Here is an 18,165-nt window from a genome sequence, read left to right on the forward strand (position 1 = left end):
AAAACATATCCTTATTAATATCAAGTTGATTTCAAGCATAATCTCAGCCCTTAAAAAACATTATATTTGGTTTTGAAACGTGTGCCGCAAACCTAAGTAAAAATTTTTTAAATGTATAATAACAATTATATAATAAATATATTTTAAAATAATGTATATTATATAGTTAAAAAATCTGCTTGGCATTCAGTTAACAGAAAATAATTTATAATTTTTCCTTTAAATTAAAAAAAAAAACTGGCATTGAAATAGCTAATATTCTGAAAATAAACTAATATTTAATAGGTGTGATCAGGACTGAGTGGTTAAAATATTTAAAAAAACAGATAGAGGTATATCATTTTATGGCCGTGTTTTTTACCTCGGACATGCAACGACATTTTCTAAATGAGTCACACGGCTGAAACACCTCTTCACGTCTGATTTAGTTGTTGTCGTCACATGGAAAGATTTTTTGTCTCCTCTCCAACAAATATCTTATTAGAAAGGCATCTGTTCTGGTAACGTGCTCCATCCATCCGCAACCCAAACAACCTGCCAGGACAGTTTGTTTACCCTGGGTGCTATCTAATACCACGGTTTATGAACTGTCTCTCGCACTTGTCCGCTGCAACATACCTTTACTGTCTTGAACAAATTCATCCCTAAAAAAACGACGACATAAAAGGCCTTTTTTGGCCTGTGCATTTCTGATCAGTGCAGCCTGGATTTTGAGAGGAGTGAAATCACCAAATTTGGAGCGAATAGAGATATGCAACACACGTGTGTGATTATGCAACAGTGCAACATTGATTAGTCATGCTGAATATCTGCTCATGTAGTCCAGTGTTAGGGAATGAGTCTCAGGTGACATTTGGCATTAAGACACTGGCTGTTAAAGGAAGACGTGCACATAAAACTGGACCGTGTTTCTGTGGCTGGCTGGCTAACTGAACACCACCAGCTGGCACAATATTTGCCCTCCATACTTGTCTGTCACCACATAAAGTCTGATTAAGCCCTGCATAACGCTGCATATCCTCCAGGGCCATTAACATACACACAGGATAAAACAATCACTGCTGTCCGTTCAGCAGCTCGTGCATCGTCCCGTCTCACCACTTCAGCCTTTGTTCTGTCTTCCACTGCTCTTATTTTAGCTGTGAAGTGTTGAGTAATGCTGCAGCCTTATTTAAAAGGGTTTTGTGCTGTTATTTATGATGGTCCCAGTTATTTTAAGTCTGCGTGGTGTGTGTGTGTGTCCATGAGATGTAGGACAGCTCCCCCTGGTTCCTCTGCTTTCTGTGTGATTAATGAGGAGAGCTCAGCAGTTGGTTAACTTCGACACTCGCACTCACTTTCTCAAAGACACAAAAAAAGGGAGAAACTCTGGAGGGAATGTGTCTTGTTAGCTCTCTGACCTCCGACTCTTTGTGTCAAAAAAATTAGGGGAAAAGCTGACCCAGAACGAGTCTCCTGAATCTAAATTACCTTTGACTTTGTCGAGGCGTTAAAGGACAGGCTCCCTTGTTTTGTTTTGTTTCAACTCAGAACTTATACAAATTATTAAACCAATTATTTATAAGCAGAAATGGCTCCATCTGACCAGTAGCTTCTGTTGTCCTCCCTTGAAAATATATTTCTACAGGCCTACTGTAAATACAGTCAATTAGTCCTTTTCTCAACCTTGTGAAATGAGTTGTTTAAGTTCTATGTTTCTGTTCTAAAAAAGGAGGTTTATCATGTAAACTAGTATCCTATTGCACTGTTTGTGTGCAATCATGGTCATCCGAATTGTAAGATATAAGAAATAGCATTTTTAAATGAAGTCTGGGTGGAAAAACAATGAAGAGTTGTCTCAAAACAAACATAAGAGGTTACTTTTGTGTCTTTATTTTGCAGTTAAAAGTAGATTTTAGAGCAAAACTATTGACACTGCAATCAATAGATGTTTTAGTGGAAGTAAAATGTGTTTTTGCTATTTTGACTATTGGCCAGTTTCAATCAGAGGGAGCTTGGAAAAATCCACTGTTAGTGGACAGGAATACATGCACAGACTTTGACTTTCGGTTGTCCAATCCAGCTTAATTCTCAAAAATCAAACTAATAAGCTTTTCTCAAATTGTTGAACTATTCCTTTTAAGAGTTACTTAAAGACTTAAAGCTCTGGTCTCAAGTTAGGGATTATTTAGCAATGATTTACAGCATCAGGACCACTTAAGGGATTATTTATGTTTATAGTTTCATAAATATTTAACACATAGTACAAAATCAGCCAGTAAAGGACCCCTGAGCTGTAAAAGTGTCAGAAAAAGGTACAGTCAAGCTTTTTTTATTCCATAAAATGTGTGTAATTTATATCATCTTTGTTCAGTGATAAAATTAAACCAGATTTTTGTATTTATAGTCCAAACCATTGACAGGCCTCTTCATCTACAAAGTCTGAGAGTTTCGCAAGTCTTGGAGTCATCATTAGAGGTGAGTGTCTCAGTTTCCATCCACATATAAAACAACAGAGTTCAATGACCCTCCATTAATTCTGTGATATTTGTTTTGTCAAATGAGAGACAAATAATGGAGTGATTTAGGTCAGAATTTGAAACAAATCTGCATCAGGAAATGTCACAGTGGAGTTACTTTAATGATGAACAACATTCAAAAGGTTTTATTACAAGGTATAGTGATATAATAATATTTTTCAGTTTGTTTTTTGTACTTTTTACTCCACTACATTAAGATGGCAGCTTTAGCTATTTTTCAGGTCTATATTTACCATTAAAAACGCGATCGATTTAAAACAATTATGCATTGTCATAAATGAAAAACATAACTTAAGTACTTTTACTTGTAGCTGGGTGATTCCACAGTCAAGTTTATAGACTCCATATGTTTAAAAACATAAAAACAAAGCAAAGATCATAGGCTACATGATGATAGATATAACACAAGAACATACACAATAAAATATGTATTACATACATGTAATAAATATTTTATTGTGTATGTGAGAAATTACAATGAACATAATACTATAACAATATTATTGTTAGGGTTATCATTTTATAAACAGGAGTTATAAATCCAAACTGAGAGTTATTGAGGCCAATTCCATAACATGCACTTGTTTCTCATGATGTGTTTAAGGTCTGTATGTTATGTAAATATGTAACTGTATTCTGTGTTTGCTGCCTCTTGGCCAGGGCTCCCTTGAAAAAGAGTCTCTTAATCTCAATGGGATATTCCCTGGTTAAATAAAGGTTAAATAAAAAAATAAAAATAACAATAATATAAAAATTCTAGGATAAAGGTTCTCAAATATCGCGATACTCCTCTTTAAACAGCAGGTGGCGCTACCTTCTGTTGATTTCCCTTTTTGGACGTCATACATACGTCATCACGTCATCGTCTGAAGCAATCAAGGTGGAAAAACATGGCAGTCGCGCCAACTTGTTCTCTTTAGACGTTAATGGCACTATCTCGTGAAAGTTAGGGCTGTTGCCGCGTTGTTGTTTTTAGCGCAGAATCGCTTCTTGGACACTTGTGGAGCTTTTGAATCGCGTTGCGCCCATAGACTGTATATAAATTGCGCAGAGTCTGGAGGAATTAGAAGCCGCTCCGGCGGTGCAGCCGAGCAAGCGGCAACAGGTGAGGAGGTAACACATAGAAACGGTTAGCTAGTCACTGCTCGGCCTTTTCCACACGGAAAACAAAAAAACTTAGTCTCTTTCTGGGCGTTAACGCCTTTCTTTCCTCTACCAGCAAATTGTCAGAACACGGCCAAGGTGGAGCCAAAATGGCGGGTTTGTCTTGTCACGTCACGTCCAACGTCTGTGTGCCTGCCGCATTGAAGGTTTATCTTGCTAAAGGGACTTTTACTTTTATATTTAAATTTCTTTTATTTTCAGGAAAAACAGATGTGTTACAAAAGCACAAATTTAAAAGAAAAAAAATATATAAACATGTATACATATGCAACATTTTCTCCCACCCACTGCAATCCTCTTTCATGTCTGACACACTAATGCTGGACTAACACCAAACGATTTCCCCAGTCCCAGACTAAAAACTGAAAGTCTTTAGTAAATCTAGGAGTTTTACTGGAGTCACAGCGCTCCCGTCATCTCCATCGTTAAGTGTAAGGTAGTAATCTGCGCTGTTTCATATCAGTCTTTTCCTAGTCTTGGTTTGCGATCATATCAAACGTGTTTGATATGATCGCAAGTCGCAGTGACGTAACACAATCAACAACCAATAGATAAGCGGGGGAAAGGTCCCTGGTTTCAGACCGGGCAGTAAAACCACTTCGACAGGAAAAACTAACATCACAATAATGCTAGTAAGCTCAGTCCTAAATACAAATATAGTGATGTAATATATTTACGGCCACAAGCCGGATTTTGGGGGCGCTGTTTCTTAGTAAAGAGAACAGTAAGGAGACCCAGTTAAAATGTAATGTAGGCCTATACATTTAAGTAATAAATAATCGATAACTAATGAATGATTAACTAAATGAGAGTTGAAAGAGCTGATAAATATAACTATTCAATTAAACACATAATTAAATAGGGCATAAATGTATATCATGAATTAATTTATACATTTTCCTTTGCTTTATTCTTCCTCATATCTATTTTGTTTACTGTAAAATAGTCAACTTTTCATGTCAGAAAAACAGAAGACCTTTTTCAGCTTTGTGAGGGGGTATTTTTTGGCATCTATTCTTCTTTTTTATTGTTTTTGTTTTTTTCAACACAAACAACTGCACACACTAGAGCAGCTGGAGCCAAAAGCTGCTTCTACTCCATTTTGTAAGTTTTTACTTGGAGCAGGGCTGTCAAACTCAAATACACAATGGGCCAAAATTTAAAACTTGAATAAAATCGCGGGCCAACATTGAACAAATAAACCTTTTAATATATACCAAACATGCTTTGCTTTAACATTAAATATGGAACCAGCAACGCTTATAAACATACAGTATATAACTAACTAGTGCAGACATGCAAAATCAAATTTCAAATAAAAAACACATCAATGTCATTAATTTATTAAATAAAAATTAAATAAAAATCGTATGCCTCTTTTCTATTTGCATCCTTCTGATTCAAATATCAAAATAAAGTTTTTCAACAGGTTAATACATTTAAAAATAAAATAACAATAATAAATCTAGTATTAGCGGTAAATGCGGCGTATAATACCGGCGGGTCAGCTTTTATAGTACAATAATAATATAATAATTTGGTATTGCCTCTCGGGCCAAATAAAATTACACTGCGGGCCAAATTTGACACCCCTGACTTAGAGCATGATGAGGAAAAAAATTGCATGGTAGGTTAAAAATGCTAAAAGAATCTAGTTGTAGTCTTGTAAATAGTGACCCTGAAAGATTCACAGTCTTTGTAGAATCTCAGTCTGAGACTAGGCTGGGACTAAAAACTCTAAGCACTTGTCTTCAGATGTGAGTCCTGGAAGACTATCAGCTCACACCTGCTCACATCTAAAGACAAGTGCTTGCAGTGTGTGATCCTTCAGATATATTTCAAGCAGACGTGGCCAAAACATTACTGGTTTACCTTGCTAAGGGGACCCTTTTTTATTTATTTTTTTATACATGTTTACACATAAATGTACAGTAACTCCTCCGCTATATGGCAAACAGAGTCAAAGGGTTTGATTGTTTTTTTTTAAATTATTTTCTCTCCGGGTGTTAACCCTTATCTTGTGCCGTGAGACAAGTTCAGGAGATAATCTTGTTCTCATACTTAAATGTAATAATTGCTATTTAAACACGTGGTTAATGTTGTCAAGTGGTCGCAGGTTGTCTAGCTTGAGGCACAAAATGAGTTAGATGGAGGTGCCGTGGCTTGGCTGATCGACATCACTTGCACCTGCTGAAACCACCAACAATGACCCAGAAAGACTTTGGTAAAAATGACCCATATCACGGAGCGTTCAAAGGAAAAACCACGTAATTATACATACACGTGTGGTTTGCGGTTGTAAAAAAAAGGCTGCGGTTTTATTGAATTTAGGCTACAAAACCACTGATGGAGGTTAATTGTAAGGCTTTATAGAAGACAGTTTAAACACTAAATAAATGCTGGAAGTGAAGTGACTACTGGAAGTAGTACTGAAATCATATGAATACAGGTGTGCCTTGAGATTTTGGCTTGCACTTTGGTGTGCTTTTGGCACAAAAAGTTTGAAAACCACTGCTCTAAAGTAACCAGTTATTTAACGTTAGATGAATAAATAAATGAAATGGCCATGGTGGAGCCGAAATGGCAGGTTTGTTTAACGTCTTTGTGCCTATCAGTAGTGATCCTTCAGAAATGGTGTTTTGGGCGGACATGGCTAAAACATTTCTGGTTTACACATAAATGTACAGTTACTTTACTCAAGTACTGTAGTAGTAATGTTCAGGTACCACCATTTTATGCTTCTTTACTTTTACTCCACTAGTTACATTTCAGCAGAAAAAAAAACTTTTTTTTTCTCTACTACAGTTTTACAGCTTTACTTGAGTCATTCTGCCAAATCGGTGCCTTTTCCATGAAAAGTCTGTTTATCTGAAGAGATTTTATTCGTATTATTTATGTTTTAACTGCTTTGGGGGTTGTTGTTTTTTAAATTCAGTTGAAAATGTTTTAGTTCTTTTTAAGACGAAATATTGCAGTTTCATTTACAAAAAAGGGAATATACATTATATTGCATAGTTTTTACCCTAATGCAGAATTTAAAAATTCTCCAATTTGATAAAGAAAGTACTAATTATAAAATGAATCATTTTGCCTATAAATACATTGCTCTTACTTTTGTTACAGTCCTGCCACCCCTTATGATGATATGCTGCTGATCCATTTTCAGACAGATGTGACTTAACCCCTTTACAGGACTGACTGATACAATTATAATGTAAGTACTACTTTGTTCTATTTATAAGTATGGTACAAGGATATACACAGGCTTTCATTGATAAAATAAATGTATGAATATATATATATTTTTTTTAATAGATAGTGGTCAAAGTAACTAACTTTACTTAAATATTGAAGTACCACCAATTTCTGCAACTTTTACTCCACTGTATTTCAGCAGGAATTTTTGAATGTTGCTAGAATGAAAATAGACCTTTTCTATGTGGTCCAATATGATGCAAAAGTCATCAGAAGACTGCTTTCTTAAACAAATAACTTTATTAAAGAATGTTTAACATTATTATATATTTTACTGAAAATGTATACCATTGTCAATCAAATATCGAAATTATATATATATATATATATATATATATATATATATATATATATATATATATATATATATATATAATAAAATTGCTGACCATTTTAATCAAAAATATAATGACGGCCAATATTTCTAAATCCCCATAAGCACCGTTTTCTGCATTTTGTTCTGCAAAAATAAGTGTATGTGTTTAATGGGCCATAATATTTCGTAATATTTCTATGTTATTCCTCCTTTTACCTACTAACTTAACTTCAATACTTTAATTCCAATATCTGCACCTGCCTTACAGACATCTTCAACATATTTTCTGTCAGATTTTTAAATATTCAGCCATGTCCCAAAAGCAGAGTCATTTATGTTCATTATAAATCACTTATTCTACAGTTTTCAATAATAATTAGCCAATCCCCTGCAGCAGGGGTTTCCTCTGATCCGCTTTTTTTCAAACAAACAAAAGAAGAGATTAACACGACTCATGAGTGACTGAGAGCAGCAGCTAAGCAGATTTACTTTTTATTTCCATGGAGGCAAAACATCTTTAGTGAGAAATAATTGTACTCATACACAGTAAAGGCAGTATTCAGATCCTTTACTTAAGTAAAAGTACTAATAATATGCTGAGAAAATAATCTACTACAAGTAAAAGGCCTGCATTCAAAACAGTGCTTTTGTAAAAGCAAAATGTACTTAAAGAATGAAAAGTAAAAGTACTCATTGTGCATATGTGATGTTTTTGGATTAATATTAATGCTGCATTAACGTGTATGTTGCATTTTACTGCTGGATATGTAAATAAATAAAGTCAAATAAAGGTACTCATGTGCAGAGTTATTAATCTGCCACTAACAAGTTCATGTAAGAGCATTTTAAAGTTGCAGTTAATCAATGAGGAGTTACTTTGTAGATTTTCAGATTTGCGTGATATAATAAGTATATCACTTTCACACACAAAACAACAACTATATATCAAATAACTGTAGTGGAGTAAAAGTGCATGTCGTTGAAATTTTGTGGAGTAGAAATGTAAAGTATATCAAAATTGTATATAAGTAGAGCACAGGGGTAAAGGTACTCAGTTGCATTATACCACTGTTTAGTCTCTAATAAAATGCATATTATATTTGGTAATCTAAGAACAATTTTTCTCTTTGAAATGTAGTCAATCATGCATATAAAGTAGCATAAAATGGAAATACCTTAAGAATTGTACAAAAGGACAGTTTTATAGTAAAATAATTAGTTGCATTCCACCACAGCCCTGTTTTATATGTATTTAGGATTGGATAGTAACAGATGACACAGTAAATGTTCTTAGTTACATTCTAAAGCTGTATAAGAGAGAGCAGAGAGGCCACACCGACACTGAAGCAGTTCTCACCAGGTATATGTTTTAATACTCAACCATGATTCAGCACATTACACTGAGGAGCAGCTGACGGGTTTACACAGCTCCATCGCCGTCCAGCTGCAGACACACAGTATTTACATTTAACCTACAGGATCTGCATGGTAACACATCAATTCTCAGAGTAGTGATAAGATTGAGTTTATGTACAGGATTATAACAGGCATCGGACAGGTCCATGTTGGAGAAACAGCAGTTGCAGGTTACAAGATGCTTCACGACACAATGGTTTACAGTACATCAAAGCACAAGTCCGTACACATATAGCAACAGTATAAAAAGAACCATCAGGGCCGTGTTGTCCTTGTGAAAGTAGAGCAATGTCGCCATCTTCTGGTTGGATCGCACATCTGCTCAGAGCACAACAGAACAGACAACATTTAACTTGTTCGGCTATCTAATTCAGTCAAGAATGAATGCAGTAACACGTACTATCTAATCTCAGGAATAGTAGCTATCTATCCATCTATATCTATCTAGAGCCACCTGCTGGAATCAGTACAAAAAGATATTTTACGACCCGACAGTCAGCTTCCAATGGCTTTTGAAAGGAGAGAATTTTTCCTGTACAGTTTGAAAGGACCATACCACTGTTTTTGCTCTTCAACTACAACATATGTACACTTAAACGTGCAATAAGTCATTTTCTGCCAGTCAAAACAATAACAAATGACAGAGCAATGCTGTCATGGCTTCTCCTGGGTAGGACTCCTTTAGTTTTCACCGGGCGACATAATATCTGCAGAGGTGTTTCTCTATTGCTGCTGCTTACTTTCACATTTTGACGAAAAATCCTCATCCTGTTAGAATATACAAAACAAACAAACAACTAAGATTGTATAAACACTGATTTATGACTAAAATTACAGATTTCTCTGGGTTTTAAAATATATGGATTCATTTGAGATAATGTAGAGGTCTGGCTGTTTGTGCACTCAATTTAAAGAGTAATGGACTTGTATTTGATGTGTTTGGGGGTTGCAGATACTAACAAGTTGAATTAACTTTGAGGCGTAGTTGTAGGAAGTACTTATCCATAGTCAGTGTATACCAGACAGTAGCAGACAAGGAATTTCAGTAATATAATGCTGTAGATGGGGGCAGCAGCAAAATGTTGCATCTTGCTGTTGCCTGTTGGTACTCCTGTCTGCTTCCCCTCCATAATGCACTGACTGTAGATAAGAATCTCCATACAACTTTAGTTGTTTTTTTTTTTAAATATTCCACAGGTATACTAAGTATGTCATTTGCAATGAAAATAAATACACTAAAACATGAACAAACACTGGTATGGTCCTCAGTTAAATAGCTTAGTCGTGGGTCTAAACAGCACTTTCACCAGTAAAGGTATAAGACAACAGCCTGAAGAGACGAGCCCTGTTGGAAAAATGCAACATCACCCACATCTGAGTAGTGACATCTGATGCAGGAGTTTAGGTTTTGATCTACGTTAATATATCAATGATATTACAGTCAGCCTTTATTCTAGATGTTCTGGTGGTTAGTTTGTTGATTCTTGTTACTAAACACACAGAAGACGCACAATAATAAGTGAATTTTAGCATAGATTCTTGTGTGACCGGCTTAAAAATATCCCCAGAATATTTTTAACACTATTGTCCTTAAATACATGCCATGCTGATTTTTTTGATTTTCATTATCAGTGAAAGGCCCCGATCAGCATGCCAGGCTCAACCTAAACGTTGCCGACCCCATCACTCTGCCTCTCGACAGGCTGTAACTCACATGTAAAGCACCACGAATCACCCACACACTCCTGGCAGCTCGCTCAGGTCTGCCCACACTGCTGTACTCGTCCGACGACTAGCAACCGCAAACACAACACCGAGTTCAGATTGGAAATGAGCACAGAGACCTACGTTAGGAGCATCGTTCTTTTAAAGTTTACTTTTCGTCTTCCTTTAACTCTCCTCAGGCGGTCACATGGCACAGATGGTAAGCCAATGGCGCGGCCTCGATCAGACCAGAATTTGTGTGTTTGAGTCGGCAACCCCTACATGGTGTGTGCGGGTGCTTTTAGTGTGTGTTTTAACGTGCTGATTGGTGTGTGAATGATGAGTCTGTGTGTGTTTAATATCATTGATTTCATTCGTTTCTTGTTGGTCGTGCGTGTGTTTGCCGGGCACATGGTAATCTTCATCCTCGCCCTCGCCAGGTGTGTTTGCGTGTGCCTGGGGCTCCTCCGGATGTGCCCGTGTGTTGATGACCTCCTCGATCCAGCTCCTGAAGCGACTGACTCGAGTGTAGAGCGCGGGAGAGGAGGGGTCGGCACAGCCGTAACCCCCAGCAACGACCCCGGTGAGGACCCATCGGCCCGTCTCCCCCTGACACACCAGCCCGCCTCCAGAGTTGCCCTGACAGCTGTCGTCATGGAGTAGGCTGGTGTCTGGAGGACTGCCAGCACACAGCGTGCCGTGGCTGGAGAAGCTGTCGCCATATCGCTTCTTACATTGCCATGAGGACATCAGAGGGACCCAGGATGCAAGAACGGAGTCTACAAGAGAGGATGGACGAGATGATTAAAGGAGTGGCATGTCACAGATGCTGAAACAGGTCATTTGATTCATTATTCAAGTGACAGCGGAAACCTCTTATAGTGATCACGTCGGTCTGGTTCAAATTGATCAATGCAACCCCATTTCCCAAAATTTGGGATGCTGTGATAAGAACAGAATGCAGTGGTTTGCAAATCTTTTTCAGTCTACATTTAATGTTTAAACTGATAAACTGTACATATGTACTCATTCTGAATTTAATGCATTCTGTTTTATCAACGTTTACAGTGTCCCAACTCTTTGGAATCTGTTGTATTGAGTGATTTTTTTTTTAAGCAAATTACATTTATATAAAGAAATGAAACAGACAACTTCACTGTTTGCGGTCATTGACTGCTTATATGGTTTAAAAAGCTAGGGACAGAATAATTCCTGTACAAATGCTGTTTAAGTACTTTGCTTATAGTGATCAAGTAGTCCTAAGTGTTCATTTTGGGCCTTTCTATTTTAATTCTGTTTTTGTAGCCTAATCCTAACCCATCTGTTCTTTCACTCTTATCAGTTCAACATTAGCAGCCTACAGTTACTTTTCAGGTGTTACGTTTTTTTTAAATGCAATTGAAACCACCATCAAGCTGTGGCTTAGTAGAATATTTGCCCTGCTGATGTTACTGTTTTACTCTGTAGCCTAGTAAGCTAAACTTACTATATATAAAGTAGGCCCATTATACTGTGTAATATTGATGTAATAAATGTCAGGTAATCTGCATGAGAAATAAAGAAAAGGAAAACAAAATTGGTTACAAAAATCTGTTGTAGTTTTCTGTTTCCACTATAATACACTAGGTGTAGTGTATTTCAAATTATGCTATAGACTTCACAGCTTGTCGATGGTTTCACCACATTTCTACAACCTTAAGACTAAAAAAAGTTGGGACGCTGTTTAAAATGTGAAATAAAACACGTTTCCGAATTTGAACATTAAATATGTCATCTTTTTACTATATTCAATTAAATGCAGGTTGTAAAGGATTGGCAAATGTTTTAATTAGGTTTTTCAAAGTGTTCCAACTTTTTAGGAATCAGGGTTGTACATTTGTAAGGGGCCTGAAAATGAATTGTAAGCTACCAATGCTAAACTGGTGGCAGTTTGAAAACGCAGACAGGTTACAATGATGCAAATACAGTAGTTGGTCTTCCCCATATGTCATGTATGAAAGGTCCCAAAATAAACAGTCAGCAGACTACTTGATTACCATTATTAAGCAACAACACTAAATGCTAACATGCAGTTTAATATAATCCTCTGTTTTTTGTCAGCTAAACACCATACAGCTGATGGTCATTAACTAAAGCTTTATGAAAAATCTTCAAAAACATTTTCAAATGCATTTTTTTATGTTTTTTTTTTTTTTTACTATTACAGTACACTAGAGGAAAAAACCCATACCTGGTCCTGTCCAGCCAGCAGTGATCATTACAACACAGGAGGATGGAGTGCTCCCCCCTGATGTGTCTGCATCGGGAAGGCATGCTGCGTTGGTGTTGGGGTCAAAGGTCCCACAGTGACCCTTGGTGCTGGGTAGCTTCAACAAAGCCAGATCGTGACCTCCGCTCTGACCTTTGAACTTCCTGTGAACCACCACCTGCTCCGGGGTCAGAGTCTGCTCTGAGGCCCCGACACGCACCACGTACCTGGACGGATCGCTGCCAAACCTGCAGGAGGGAGGAGACGTACGTGAGGGAGTTGTACTCAACAGTGGTCCCACTAAAGATGCCTGACCTGATTCATAGTTCAGCTACCTGCTAACACAGTATGCAGACGTCAGGGCCCAGCAGGGGCTGATCAGGGTGCCGCTACAGAGAGGACCGCCTTCTTCTTCTTCTTCAGACTGAAGCCACACTGACACCTGCCACGGCCACGTGGTCCTGACAGGGAATGGAAAAGATCTCAATTAGTGTGAGTAACACTATCGCTAATCTTGTTTTTACTTGTTGGAGTACAACTTGTAAACTGTGAAGTTACGAACGTAAAAATAAAGTTCTTTGAATTGAACTTGTAAACTTATCCCAGTTTTCTAGAAGGCCCCTTGTCTATACACTATGACTATTTTGTAGAACCCCACAGATGTATCGTTGTAATTCTGTCTGAAATGTACCGCTTTGAAAATATTATATTATATGTAATGATGTTATTTAGCTATTTATTCTTTATTTTCTCAGTAAACACTTATATTTGAGGAAGTAACTAATATTGAACATTGTTGTCAGCCAATTCTATAAGTTTATTAAATAGCGTTACACAATCCATGTAAAAAAAGGTCTATTTTCATTCCAGCATCGGCCACTATATCTATTATCGATTATTTTTCACCCTCTAAAATCTGTCGGGCTCTACTATTGTGTGAGATGCTGTACTATGATTAAATTTAACACTTGCTATTTTTAATATTTACAGTCACCAGGACAAAGCCATAGTTTTGGCCATATTGTACCAACATCTCAGGTGCTGAATCCTACCTGAGCATGTTTTCCTCGCCCTGGTTCCTTTTCCTGTCCTCCTCCACCAGCTTCCTCAGCCCACAGCTCAGCTCTTGAGGCTTGGCCTGCACTGCTGACTCCCGCGGCGTGACGTCACACCTCACCCCTGCATCCACCCTGCGCCTGCAGCCCTGGATGCTCTGGCCCAGAGAGGGACACTCTCCCAGGAACTCCTCCTTGCCTGTACATCTCACCTGGTCCAGGTGGATGGGCCCTTTCCCCTGACCGAACCCTCCAGCTGCGACAGCTCCGCCACTGAAGAGAGGGAAGGGGGAGAAAATGTGATTCTTTGAGCATTTTTGTTTTACAAGTGTTACTCTCCGTCTCTTCCATGCATAGAAATATTAACCTGTGTCCAAGCTGTCTGCACACCACGGCTGCATTCAGGTTGTTCCAGCCTGAGTCACAAATACTTCCCCAGTCACCATGGAGATACACCTCGACTCGACCCTCCTTTCTGCTGCTGCCACCCACTAGACGCACCAGGGGACCTGACAGGAAGAAAACACACGCTTCCAATTCATATTCATGTCAGTGCACCTACTCACTGAGAGCGAGTTATATGTCCAGTGACGGTGTTAAATGTCATCTGCAGCCTGGTGCCTCTTTATTCAGCCTCTATTCTCATTCTAATGGACTGTGTGTCTACAGGAGGTGCAGTAAACACGTCTTTATTCTCTCTGCTGTCAACACGTGGCATTTAAACTCACACTGAGGTAACGATACAGCACTTGATAAATAGATTAGGTAGAAACTTCTTGTATTTATCATTGCTATGATTCATTTTGTCTTAAATTGAGTCTGATGCAATTTCTGCAATAAAGTAACGCAAACAGCTCACAGCCTGGCACGACACCATCGCTCTGCAGGGACACTTTTGCTACAAAATTAATTGCAGTTGCACAGTCACCAATCTTCTGCAGTGCAGTGAAATGATCCTGTTGTTTTTGCTGGTTTCTTTCTGCCTTCCTTTGTTCTTTGTTTTGTAGCTACAACAGCTTACCAAATTTGAAAAAAACTCACAAAAAATTACACAGCGCTATGGTGTGCTTTCAAAGTCGGGGCTAGTTCTAATTGTGGCACAGCAAGGTTCAATTTATTTATATAGAGGTTATTTCAAAGTGCTATACAGAGACATAATGAAATCTCTTAAAAATGTACAACTCAGTAAAATATTGAGAAAACTGTTAAATTAATGAAGCTGTGAGAAAATAGTTAATTTACAAAGACAGATAAAAGCTATTAACATGATTTATGCAAATATATATATTTCCTGCTTTGCAAATTAACCTTTTGCCTTGTTGCACCATGAGACTTTACTTCAATTTATTTTTATCTATATAGACTGAGCTAAAATGTGTTAATTTGCCTAAATAACAGTAAATAATTTAGGAGGCAGGCTTCAGGACTCCATGATAAAGCAGTAACAGTGTACATGCAGGCCTCTCACCTGTGGAATGTGCGATGACCGGCACTTCATTGGTTTCTGGGCTGGATCGGCTCCTGCAGCGGACACCGACATCCTCACTGTGGGAGCAGTCGGTCCGGCCCCAGATCCCGTGTGAGCAGTCCAGCAGGGAGGTCTCGGATCCCTCACAGTGAACGTCATCCAGGAGGATCAGACCGACGCCCTCACCAAACATCCCGTCTGATACAACCTCAGCGTGACCCCTGAAGGCGGAGAGGTCAGTCTTTACCCTGTTTGTACTGTGGACACCAACTCAAAGATGTCTGTTCTTCTAGTTTTCCCTTATTGAGAATTTGAACTTTAAGTATGCAAAACAATGCACAGATACTCAGAATTGCACGTTAAAATAGTTTTGTTCAAATGATTCAGAGTTACACAACAAATGTCTTATCAGAGTTAATCTGATCAAAACATATTGACCGACTAAAAGGTAAAATTCATCAGATCAATCAATAATTATCGATTGCCTGATTTCTTTTTTTCAGATTACAGATCAATAAATGCAATGTCAATGATGTAATTATAAATTGGAGTAACAGAACTTTAGTAATACCACATGAGCTTTTTCAGGAAAGCAGAATAGTTAACATTGTGCAGGGAAGATGTATTAAAATAATTTCGTTTTTTTTTTTTTTTTTAAATCAATTGACTTATACTTTTTAGTCATGCAAATATATATTTATTTTAGCTTTTACTTTTTGTAAGTAAATTACATTTGGGGCATCATCCAACAAACAAGAAAGAAATAGTTGTGACTACCTGAGCTACATGTTTTATTTTCTATGTGAGGAAATTTGGAATGTGTGTGTTTGTATGAAAGGCAGTGGCGGACTCAGGGGGGGGGCAGGAGGGGCGACCACCCCCCCCTCATGCCTCCGTGGTTGAAAAAGTGCCCTCTAGAGTGGTGAAAACGAGAAGAAGTGCCTTATTGGCTGCCCTTTACACGTGCAAAAAATTATTTGGTGCCCTCTAGGGTGCCCCTTCATACAATAAATGATGATGGTGTGCCCTCTAGTGCAAGAAAATTCAATAACGTGCCTTAACGAGTGCCCTTCTAGAGCCCTTTTCCTGTTTGGTGCCTCCGTGGTTGAAAAAGCGCGCGAAAGTGCCCTCTAGAGTGGTGAAAATGAGAGAACGTGCCTTATTGGCTGTCCTTTACACATGAAAAAACTTATTGATTGCTCTCTAGGGTGCCCCTTTATACAATAAATTATGATGATGTGCCCTCTAGAGATTCTATAATATGGTATGACCCAACTGTGAATAATGTTATGTGAGATGTTTGCTCTCATTTAGCTCTCAAAGTGCACAAAATAGATGCATTTTACTTAAAAATGTACAAATTTTCTCCCGGGGGGGCATGCCCGTTCGATTTGATACTTTTAAATGACAATACCATATCATTAATTACTTTGATCTGGATCTTACTGCTAATATTTCATCATACATGATGCATCATAGCTTTTTGCGTGCTGGTGGGCCCATGTTGTGCAGAATGTGCCCTTTTATTTTTTCGCCCCTGCCCTTCTAACAGTCTGAGTCCGCCACTGATGAAAGGTGATCATTTTTAAACATGGAAAAAGATTAATTGGTGTTAAGGGATACATCCGTACCTGTAGCCCAGCTGTCTGCACACCACCTCTGCATGCCGCTGGGTCCAGTGGTCGTCACACACCGTCCCCCAGTCCCCGTTGTGGAAAACTTCAACCCGACCCTCCCAGGGACTGTCTCCACCGACCAGGCGCACCACTCCGTCTGAAACAGATTCATATTGTGGCTTTTATTAACAATGTGATTAAAGGCAGATACACTTGACTTGACTCCAATGAAAATCCTTTATGCAACCATGGGGAAAGATTAACTTTTATAGATGCTTACATTAATATATAATTTTCACATTAAATATTAATCTTATATTTGATGAATAGTAGCTGTTACTTCATGCCAGTAGATATGTGACTCCTCAGTTCCCATAAATCCTGTTTGTCCCAAAGAGGATGTTGCTTCTTCACGCAGTAATGATTTATTGATGTTCAGAGGCTATAAATAGCAGCTTGAAGCCTGCCTGTGTGTGTGTGTGTACCTGTATAAGGGCTGCAGGAGACCCCAGCATCCTCCATGTGGTCACAGTTGTGCTGCTCCCAGTCACCATGGGGGCACTGATCCAGGAAGAGCTCGTTTCCTGTGCACTTCACAGCATCCAGCAGGATCGGGCCCGAACCCTGACCGAAATGAGCCCACGACCAGGCCTTCGCCACACCCCTGCAACACACACACAAAATCTGTGTAAACATTGTGTCCACTCTTCCTTTTTAACAGGTATATCCTGTAAGGTTGTCCTACGATGTAAGGGATCCTCCAGCTGAAGAGAAGGGTCAAACACAATAGAAATGTCATAGTAGAGTATGTCAGCAAAACATAAAAAATCATAGAATAGTGTCATAAAAATATTTAAAACATTTCATAAAATAGAACATCAGAAAACCATGAGGCTTCTAAGGTACAGAAGCATATAGAATATGATTTAAATCATCCAAATAAATAATGAATAGCTCCTACAAGGATGTTTTTGCACTGATGTAGTGATTATTTATTGATGCTAAAATGTTACAAAAAGCACTATAAAAACTGTTCGCCCATGTATTTCTGTTGAATCTGAAAATAAAAGCACAGCGAAGAGCAGAAAATTAAAGTTCAAGTGACGGTGACATTCAAAAAAATATATGTGTACATAAACAAGGTCTAATCCTTAGTGAGTTCATTGTCCAGCTATCTCTTTTTATGTGAAAAAAGCTTTTTTTTTTTTGTGATAAAAAAAATCCTTCTTTGTCTTCCTGTTTAGCGTTAAAAAAATGTTTTATGGCTCATCTTGAGGGGCATATTTATCTAAAACTACAGCTGACTGTTCACTCATAGTAGAAAATATCATAGTAGGACCAGATTTGGATCTCTTCTGGCAAAAAACTTGAAAAGAAGTGTAAATGTTTGACACACATACCTAA

The 18,165-nt window shown here is 38.0% G+C and overlaps 1 protein-coding gene and 1 long non-coding RNA gene across 3 annotated transcripts in view; one reads left to right on the forward strand and one right to left on the reverse strand.

The window, feature by feature from the left end:
• Nucleotides 1-3,717: 3,717 nt before the first annotated feature.
• Nucleotides 3,718-14,918, forward strand: LOC131959246 (uncharacterized). Of its 2 annotated transcripts, none has more exons than XR_009389415.1 (5): nucleotides 3,718-3,779; nucleotides 6,807-6,897; nucleotides 10,815-11,212; nucleotides 12,581-13,114; nucleotides 13,613-14,918. It is a non-coding gene; the product is annotated as an uncharacterized LOC131959246 (long non-coding RNA). The 2 variants fall into 2 exon arrangements; XR_009389416.1 differs by lacking the exon at nucleotides 3,718-3,779 and adding an exon at nucleotides 3,780-3,829.
• LOC131959245 (neurotrypsin-like) overlaps nucleotides 8,602-18,165 on the reverse strand; it is a 28,341-nt gene continuing 18,777 nt past the window's right edge. The window contains exons 7-14 of the mRNA XM_059324377.1: nucleotides 17,247-17,425; nucleotides 16,777-16,918; nucleotides 15,146-15,366; nucleotides 14,045-14,186; nucleotides 13,675-13,950; nucleotides 12,958-13,083; nucleotides 12,605-12,870; nucleotides 8,602-11,153 (exon numbers count right to left, since the gene is read on the reverse strand). Of these exons, the coding sequence (XP_059180360.1) occupies nucleotides 10,618-11,153; nucleotides 12,605-12,870; nucleotides 12,958-13,083; nucleotides 13,675-13,950; nucleotides 14,045-14,186; nucleotides 15,146-15,366; nucleotides 16,777-16,918; nucleotides 17,247-17,425 (1,888 nt within the window). The 3' untranslated portion in view covers nucleotides 8,602-10,617. The remainder of the gene's footprint in view (nucleotides 11,154-12,604; nucleotides 12,871-12,957; nucleotides 13,084-13,674; nucleotides 13,951-14,044; nucleotides 14,187-15,145; nucleotides 15,367-16,776; nucleotides 16,919-17,246; nucleotides 17,426-18,165) is intronic.

Source organism: Centropristis striata, chromosome 21, assembly GCF_030273125.1.
Source record: "Centropristis striata isolate RG_2023a ecotype Rhode Island chromosome 21, C.striata_1.0, whole genome shotgun sequence".
In the NCBI taxonomy this organism is placed as follows: domain Eukaryota; kingdom Metazoa; phylum Chordata; class Actinopteri; order Perciformes; family Serranidae; genus Centropristis; species Centropristis striata.